Source organism: Hemitrygon akajei, chromosome 31 (assembly GCF_048418815.1).
Source record: "Hemitrygon akajei chromosome 31, sHemAka1.3, whole genome shotgun sequence".
Taxonomy (NCBI): Eukaryota; Metazoa; Chordata; class Chondrichthyes; order Myliobatiformes; family Dasyatidae; genus Hemitrygon; species Hemitrygon akajei.
The window spans coordinates 12867712-12877217 of record NC_133154.1 but is presented as its reverse complement, the minus strand read 5'-3'; the positions used below and the strand labels follow the sequence as shown (position 1 = coordinate 12877217).

At 49.5% G+C, this 9506-nt stretch overlaps 1 protein-coding gene across 1 annotated transcript; it reads left to right on the top strand.

Annotated features, from left to right (window-relative positions):
- The first annotated feature begins 1172 nt into the window (after nucleotides 1-1172).
- Nucleotides 1173-6851, top strand: LOC140718961 (cytidine deaminase-like). Its single transcript, XM_073033250.1, has 4 exons — nucleotides 1173-1508; nucleotides 3381-3492; nucleotides 6213-6270; nucleotides 6592-6851. The coding sequence occupies exons 1-4, from the start codon at nucleotides 1352-1354 to the stop codon at nucleotides 6703-6705; spliced, it is 441 nt and encodes a 146-aa protein (XP_072889351.1). The 5' UTR covers nucleotides 1173-1351; the 3' UTR covers nucleotides 6706-6851.
- The last annotated feature ends 2655 nt before the right edge of the window (nucleotides 6852-9506 follow it).

Here is a 9506-nt window from a genome sequence, read left to right as displayed (position 1 = left end):
CCTGTTACCCTTTCTCAATGGACCTGCCACCTACTCCCCTCTCACTCCCAGCAGAAACCCTCTAGTCTCAGCATATCGGCCAACTATTCCCAACAGAACTGCAACCCATTCCCAGCTGAACTCCCACTCATTCCCAGCTGAACTCCCACTCATTCCCAGCAGAAACCTCACTCATCTATTTCCACAACAACACCAGTACATACTTTTTTTTTTACAATATTTTTATTCAGAAGAAAAAAAACAAGATTTACAGCGTGCAACACATAGATACATCTCAACATAAAGTGTGTACATTCATATATTGTAATAAAATTGATCAAAATGTTATAGCATAACACAAAGGTATACCACTCTGTAATCAAAAATTTAAAGATAGGTCATACATCATAAAATAAATTTTTTATATAAAAAAGTCAACCCCCTACCAACTACCATAGAAAAAAGCTGATGGATGACAATGGATAATTAGAAAAAAAAGACATATTCACTTAAGAAGAGAAGATAAAAATATACATAAAAGTCTGTGCACTGTTAAACTTTATAAATTGGAAAAGTAATTTAGGAAAGGTCCCCAGATATCATAAAAAGATTGTTTCGAATTTAAAACTGAGCAGCAGATCTTTTCTAAATTTAAATAAGACATAATATCACGTAGCCATTGAAGATGTGTTGGAGGGGTAGACTCCTTCCATTTAAGCAAGATTGCTCTCCTTGCTAAAAGAGAGGTAAAAACCAAAACCTGTAGGTTAGGAGTATTTAAAGTTATATCTTCATTTGCAATAATACCAAACAAGGCAGTAAGGGGATTTGGGTCAAATTGGACCCTAAAAAGTTGTGAGAAGGTATGAAATACTTCCTGCCAAAACTTTTCAATTGTAGGGCAAAACCAAAACATGACCTAAATTGTCAGATTTCTGATGATAGATGGAATAAAATTCTTAAACGGGTTAATAAATCATCTTTCTGTGCTCGTCATTCTCTTCTACAATTTAAAGTGGTTCATAGAGCTTACATTTCTAAACAGAAGCTGTCCAGTTTTTACCGGAATGTTTCTCCACTTTGTAATAAATGCAACTCTGCTGATGCCTATGTTTTGGTCTTGCCCTACAATTGAAAAGTTTTGGTGGGAAGTACATACTTTAACCACTCCCAGTAGGATGCCCACACACCCAGCATTCTGAATAGAAAATCTGTGACCGTCCTGGTTAAAGAGTAAATTCTCCGATAAGGTCAATTGCCTTATCGTGTGCTGCTCCGGATAACAGAGCGCGCAGTCCGTGTCTGTGGAGCTACGAGAGCCTTCTCGGCGCGGTCTAAAGCCCCGGCCTCTGTGTGTGTGTGACAGGTCAGGATGTGCACTCCGGCAGAGCAAACAGCCGCCCAGAAAGCGCAGGAGGCCAGCAGGCTGATCGAGAAAAGCCACGAGGCCAAGGCCTGCTCTTATTCCCCGTACAGCAGGTTCCCGGTGGGCGCCGCTCTCCTGACCGAGGATGGGAAAATCTTCACAGGTGACCGCGCACCGCTAACCCAGACCGGGTGGCTGGGTTGAGGGAGGGAGGGAGGGGCAGATGGAGCTGCACTCGGTGCGGTTACGTTAGGTGCCGGTTCGATCCCCACCTCCGGCGTTCTTTCTCATTTGTACGTTCCCCCTGTTCCTCAGGGCGTCCGGCTGCGCCACACGATGTGCACGGGGGTAAATTAACTGCTCTAAGTTGCCCCGAGTGTGTGAGTGGGAGGTGGAATCGGGAGGAATTAGTAAGAATTCCGGGGGAAAATAAAAGGGATTACTGAGGGTTTCAGGAACAGTTGCCATACCAGTATCATGCGCCTTAATCGGCGTGGATAATCTCACTCACGGCAACTCAGAACTGATTCTACAACCCATGACTCTTTACAACTCATGTTCTCGGTATTTTGTTTAAATTTGCACACGTTGGCGTCTTTTGCACATCGATTGTCAGTTTTTGTTTGTAAAGTGTTATATTTATTTTTCTGGAAGAAAATAAATCTCATGGTGGGATATGTTAACACGTACGAGCTTTAGAGAATTTTGACTTTGTTGTTGATGGTTGACACGGACTCTGTGGGCAGAAGGGCTTGTTCTTGCTTGATACCGCTCCCTCATGAGTCTTGACTCATTCCTGCCCTGTGCTAGAGGGAGTACAACAGACGTGATTGGGGCTGAAAGAGTCTTAGGACAAGATATGTCCATTAGGAGCGTCTGACGTGCGGAAGAAAATGTTGTTGCTGAGAATAAATTTCCTCGGGGACACCGACTGTAGCCTGGCATATCTAGAGCGAGGAGACAGGCACAGCTTAAGGATCTAGGATGGGATCGAGATGACGAGGAAAGCTTCTCCTTTGAAACCCTTCTCCCCCACCCCCCCCACCCCGGACTCCGGACGCCCACTCATTGGATTTATTCGAGGGGGAGATTAGTAGAAATGTGGCCACGGAGGGGGTGGGGAATGTAGTTCTAAGGACCCCCTCTGTTCTTGTATTAAATTGTGGAACAGATCGGATCAGCTGTGAGTTCTACACCCATTTCTTCATCGCTGAGTTTTAACCATGTCATTTCAGTACCTCTTACCCCAAAACATTCTCCCTTCCCTCTCTAGACCTGCGTTTGGCAAGCTCCCTTTTGGATGTACCCCATTTTTCCGATTCCTTCCCCCCCCCCCCCCCACCACACCACCACCACCACCCCTGGACCCATTTCCCCTTTGCTATGTCCCACACCTAGCTTTCCTCATGTTTCTCCAAAGCATGCCATCTTCCCGCTGGAAGGTTTGAGGTAGACTCCAAGTGGGACAGAGATCCGGCGAGGATGTGTGTGTGTGTGGGGGGGGGGTGCGATTGGCACTATACGTTTGGGCAGAAGGGGAACAGGGAGAGTACGGGTTGGGGGTGGAGAAAGAGCTGGGGGCAGTGGAGAGAAACAATGAGGGGGGGGGTCAGACGTGATCTGGGAGGGAGGGGGAGTTGAAGGTGGCGATGAACTAGAAACTATTACCTGCTCCGGCCTCTACCGACCAAGAGTGACCAGCGACGAGAGTCGGGATTTGGTCTCTGCTGACCAGCGGGCGCCCCATCAGACCAATCTGCTGGACAACAGGCCTGCCCGGGGGGGGGGGGGGGGGGGGGTTGAGGATGAACTCCCTGTGGGTGAGGGAGGCGGGAGAATCTGAGGTCAATCGCCGTGGGTGAAGGAGGAGGACGACTCCCGAGACGCGGTGCTTGTGAAACAGAGAGGGGTTAAATCCAGGATCGGCCCCTGTGGATGGGGTGGGTGGAGATTCCTATGGGTAAGGGAGTGATGAACCTGAGGTGGGGGGCTAAACCGGAGAGGTGAGGCGACTGACCCATTCTCCTCTCCCCAGGCTGTAACGTTGAAAATGCGAGCCTGACGGTGGGGATCTGCGCCGAGAGAGTAGCCATTCACAAGGCTGTGTCAGAAGGCTGCACCAAGTTCAAGTCCATCGCTATTGCCAGGTACCCGTGACATGTGGAAACGTGACCCACTGGAGGCATTCATACCTTCACCACCAACCCCCAGATTCTGCCCTCCTTCCCCCAACACCCTCACCCAACTGGCCCCAGCCCCTGCTCTGGACTTTGACCTCCACGACCTCACTCAATAATATGTCCTGCTGCAGATGCTCTGGAATCAGGAGGGTTGGGCTGAATGAGGTCAGAGTGACCGTGGGGAGAGGCATCAGAGTGGACAGGACCCCCCCCCCCCCACCCGGTCTCACACAGAGGTTTCAGAGGGGCTGCTTACATCCTGGGAGCAGAAGAACTAGAGCATGAGCAGGCTACTCTGCCCCTCTAGCCTGACCCACCATTCTTTAAAATCTTGGCTGATCTACCTCAGACCTCATCTCCTCCCTTGTTCCAGTTCCGCACACAGCCCTTGGTTCTCCAATCACTCAAAAATATAAATGCCTTCATCTTACGGATGGCATAGCTCTCGTGACCTGAGAATTTCCAAGGCTCGCCTCCCCTGATGTCTGCTTTAAATGAGCTATCTTTATTATATCCCCTTGTTAGAGATATTCCAATTACGGGAAACATCTCAAGATCTATCCTGTCAAGGACATTGTAATCACATATGGATCTAAACTATCCGGCCTCTCTTGGAGGACAACTGTATCATCTCAGAAGTAGCTTGGGGAACCTCCTTTTGGGCTTTGAGCTACACCCCCTGCCCCCACTATTTAAGGAAAGATGTGCTGGCTCCAGAGAGGGTCCAGAGGAGGCTCATAATCACAGGAATCAATGGTCTGATTTAAGAGGAGTGTTTACTATCTCTGGACCATTACTCAATGGAGTTCAGAAGGATGCTGAAAGTGGATGTGGAAAGAATGTTTCCGTCAGTAGACCAGAGGGTACAGCCTCAGAGTGAAGGGAAGTCCCTTTCGAACGGAGATGAGGAGGAGTTTCTGAATGGGGGGGGTGGTCATTCTGTGGAAATCACTGCCACTAAGGATAGTGGAGACCAATTCAACGGGTATGTTTGAGACAGAGACAGACAGGGTCATGCTTGGTGAAGGGGTTAAGGTGGGAGAATGGAATTGAAAACAAAATCAATCGACTAAATGGCCAGTTTGATGGGCCAGACGGCCTAAATCTGCTCCCGGCTTACCGTCTGATGGCATGCCTCCTGTGCTCTGATATTCCTTCTGAGTTAAGGGGCCAAAACCGTGCCTAGTGCTCTAGATGCGATCTCAGCAAGACCTCATTTCCTTTACCTCCACCTTCCCCCACCTCTACGTGAACTCCACCTTGCCGAGGCCAGACGGCAACTCTTGGACTCAACCAGAACCCCACTGAGAAGCATCAGGCCACAGTCTCCCACCCCATCATCAACCTCATCACCTCCGGAAGATCTCTCTGCAGCCTCCACTGCCTCAGCCCTGCACCGCCTCCTTCACAAGATCCACAGACAAAATTGCCCCAGTAGGCCCATTGTTTCTACCTGCTGCTGCCCTAACCAAACTTTGTGTCCTTGTATCTCGACTCCATCGTGTCTCCTTGGTTCAGCCCCTTCCCACCTATATCCACGACACCTTCACTGCTTCAACAACTTTTCAGTTTCCTGGCCTTGACCACCTCATTTTTACCCTGGACGTCCAGTCTCCGTACACATCTATCCCCCCCTCACTGGGAGGTTTTAAGGCCTCTATTCTTTCTTGAAGACAAGCCCAACCAGTTTCCTCCACTAACACCCTCCTGTATCCAGCTTGGACACCTACAGGGACCGTTTATGCCTGCCTTTTCCTTGGCTGTGTGGAACGGTCCATGTTCCAAACCTACATGAAGAATGCTCCCCACCTCTTGTCTGCTACATTGACGACTGCATTGGTGCTAACTTCTGCAGCCACGCTGAGCTCGTCAATTTCAGCAATCTCACTTTTAACCTCCACCTACTTCACTCGGTCCACCTCCGACATCTCTGTCTTCATCTTGGGAGACAAATTATCCATCGACATCTTCTACAAGCCCACTGACAGTTACCTCGACTACACATCTTCCTACCTTGTTGCTTGCAAAGATGCACTTCCCTCTTCTCAGTTCCTCACTCTCATGATGAATCTTTGCACTCCAGGACATGCGAGATGCCCTCCTTAACCAGAAAACAGGGGTACCACCCCCTTTCCCACTGTTATTGATGCCGTCCTCATCTGTATTCCTTATGCATCCAACATACAATTCTCCGCAAATTCTCCAACGGGGCCCGAGCACCAATCTTCACCTCCCTTCCACTCCCTGCTTTGCCCAGGGATCCCTCTCTCTGCAATTTGCTCGTGCCTCCCCACCGATTCTCCCTCCAGGAACTTAACCCTGCCACCGTGCTCAGTATTACATCTGCCCCTACACCTCCTCCCTCGCCACCGTTCAGGGCCCTAAACAAGTGAGGCACTTGAATCCTTTGGTGTTATTTACCGTGTCAGGTGCTCCAAATGTGGCCTGTTCTACATCGATGAGACCCAGATTCCGATTGGGGGCGGTGGAAATCGGTTCATCGACCGCTGGGATCTCCTGGTGACCAACCGTTTTGATTGCACTTCCCATTCCCAGACTGAGCCCTCCTCTGCTGCCACGTTGAGGCTAGACACAAATTAGAGGAATGAGGCACGCTGATATTTTGCTTATGAACATCGCTCTGGCTGCCCCCAATGAGGTGTTAAAGCTGTTCTGTTTCCTTGCAGCAACAAGACCGATAACTTCATCACTCCCTGTGGAGCATGCAGGCAGGTCATGACAGAGGTGAGATCTTGTGTCCAGTGTATCCCAGTGGCCCGTGAAGCTGGAGTGAGAGAGGCGGGCAGTGACCGTGGGGCTCGGGCAGACTGTCAGCCTGGTTTCTACTGGACATTCTGTGGGGTGGGGTCTGCAGTCTGTTTGGGATCGGGGGATCATCATCATCACTAAGGTTTGGGAAGAAAAATCTGCCGGTGGTGAAGAATTACTGACGTGTATTTCACTTGCTCCCCCTCACCTGCCTTTCCCCCCTACTCTCCCCTTCCCCTCTACCCCCCGCTCTGCCCTCCGCCCCTCCTCTCGCCTCCCCCCCCCATCCCGTCACAGTTTGGAATGAAGTGGGAGGTCTACATGACGAAGCCAGATATGACCTGCAAGATGATGACTGTCGAAGAACTCCTGCCTTTGTCCTTTGGGCCCAAGGACCTTCAGACCAAGTAACCCTGAGCCAACCAGGTTGCTCAGAGCAGAAATACAGTCTGGATGCACGCTTTGTATAAATTTAAATTGTATTTAATTCTGTTTGAAGTAGAAATGTATTTGTGACGCTATAATTTTATAATATTTCAAAAAGTTCCAGATGCAAATGATGTCAAGTTAGTTTTATTTCATTTGATGAACAAATTTCACCAGTCACTCTGGCGATTTAGACCACATCTCACCAGCAGCTGGAATGACGTTGTGCTGCTTGGTGATTTTAGAATGTAGACCAGTGCAGCACAGGTAGAGACCATTCGGCCCACAGCATTGTGCTGAACCAGGCACAAAGTAAATCAAAAACACCCAAACACTAATCCCCCTCCCTCTGTCTCCCTCACATCCAAACGTCTCTTCAAAGCCTCTAATGTATTTGCCTCTACGACCATACCAGGCATCTACAACTCTCTGGGTAAAAAACTTACCCCTTAATCCCCCTTGAACCTACCCCCTTTCACCATTAATGTATACCCTCTTGGTATTAGACATTTCAACCCTGGGAAACAGATCTCCCCGTCTACTCTGTCTATGCCTCTCATAATCTTATAAACCTCTATCAGATCTCCCCTCAGCCTCCGCCAATCCACTGGTAACAGTCTAAGTTTATCCAGCCTCTCATGTCCACTAATCCAGGCAGCATCCTGGTAAACCTCTTCTGCTCCCTCTCCAAAGCCTCAATATCCTTCCTCTAGCGGGGCGACCAGAACCGTGAGCAATACTCAAGCTTTTGTGGGAACTTTGCATCTGACCCGGGCTGCGCCTGCAAGGCTGGGGTGGCGGGGGGTGGGGGGGTGGGGGGGTCCAAAAATCAAAATGCAGAGGGAGCTTTACTCTGTGTTTAGCCTGTGCTGTGCCTACTCCAGAAGTGGCTGAAGGAGACGGCATAGGCAGAGCTCTGGACTGATACGTGGTGTACGCTTCACAGAGTTTAATGATAGTGTAAAGTTCTGGTCCGTGGTGTAACTGAACTGGGAGTGTCCGAGGAACATTTAATGTTCTGTATCTGACCAGGGCTGTGCCCCCACTGGGAATATTTTATGGGTGATGCCTCTGTGCCTGCATTCCTTTTGTCCATTCAATTCTGGACCTCAGGACCCTTGGGAATGTTCCTGCCTTGGGAATGCTTAGTGGAAAAGAACTTTCTAACCTGTCTTGTTTTCATGGGTGGGGAATAGTGTAGAGCAGGAGCTCCCTACCTTTTCTTTAAAACAAAGCTACAAAAGTTTACACCAAAGTACACAAAATACAAACATAAAGAGTTTTTAAAAATTCATTTACGGGATGTGGGCGTTGCTAGCATTTATTGCCCATCCCTAGTTCACAGGACAATGAACACATTCAAATTAAAATATGATTATCACTGTCTATAATACAGTTCCCGGAGGAAGCACGGTTTCTGAAATCCCCCCCCCCCCCCACTGTACCCATCGTGGCCGCATACTCCAAGGACATGCGGGCACGAACTTTACCCCGGAAGAGGGGCAGGGAGGCGGCCCTGGACCGCCTGGACTGGTGAATAGCCATCTTGGCCAGGCCCAGGTATAAGCCCACCAACTGATCTTCCGAGGGACCCGGCCTGGGTCCCCATGTGGGGGCTGAGGTGTAATCCAGTCTTGAACAGTCCCTTCAGATATTGGTTGTCAACCTTTTCTTATGCCGTGGACCAATACCATTCAGCAAGGGCTCTGTGGACCCCCGTTGGGAAGCCCTGATGTAGAGGGAGCATCGCTCTGTAGCTATCTGTACGCACTGGTTTTGGGGGGAGGGAATGTCAGATAGAGGGAGGTGTAACCCACACTCTCTCTGTTACCCACACTTGCCACCCTGAGAGTATTGGGTCATTGTGGTGGGAGATTTCCTCTTTATCAAAGCTGTGCCGTATCTGCCCTGGGGGGGCCTCTAATAGGGTCAGTGTGGAGGAAGCTTCACTCTGTGCCTTGTTTTCCCATCCGTTCGTCTCTGGACCTGCAGGCTTTGATCCAAAGAAACCTAAAGAGAGCTGAAATCTGGAGCGAGGTGACACCGTTCGACAGAGTGCGGCGTCGAGGTGTCCGGGAGACGGAACACGATGAGATTCGGGGGAAAGTGTCCGCGGACCGGGTCACAACCGGCTACGGCTGGTTGTGAATTATCTCCAGGATGTTAGTCTCCTACACTCGACTCTACTCAGCTGCTCCATCAGTGGCACTCTCTTCAGGGTGAGGAGGTGAATCCCTCTTTGATAACTGCACACTGTCCCTTTCCATTCACAACTCCATGCTGTATCAGTCTCCAGCCGTCGGAAACTTAACAGGAGCCACCACGTAAATAACAACCACAGTATGGAAACAGGTCAAACCCAGCTCATCCAGGCCATCGAGTTACCCACCTGAGCTGTTCTCAGTTGGTCTATATCTTTCTCAACTTTTCCTGTCCGTGCCCCTGTCTAAATGTATTGTAAAGATCATGCTTCTCCCCTCCACAGCCTCCTCTGGCAGCTCGTTCCATATACACACCTCCTGCTGTGTGAGAGAATCCTGCTCCCCAGGTTTCCTTTAAATCTCTCTCCTCTCACCTTAAGCCTGTACCCCTCTAGACTCAGCTCATCCGCCATGTGTCATGGTCCCGATTGTTTATTCCTTATCTTGTTCCTAATTTCCACTGATTGTGCCTCGGTTCCAACCGTTTATTTCCCAATTACTTCTGATTCGCTTCGATGACAGCACACCTGGTTTCCATCAAGAACTGCAGTATAAGAACCCTGGCATCACAACCACTAGTTGCCA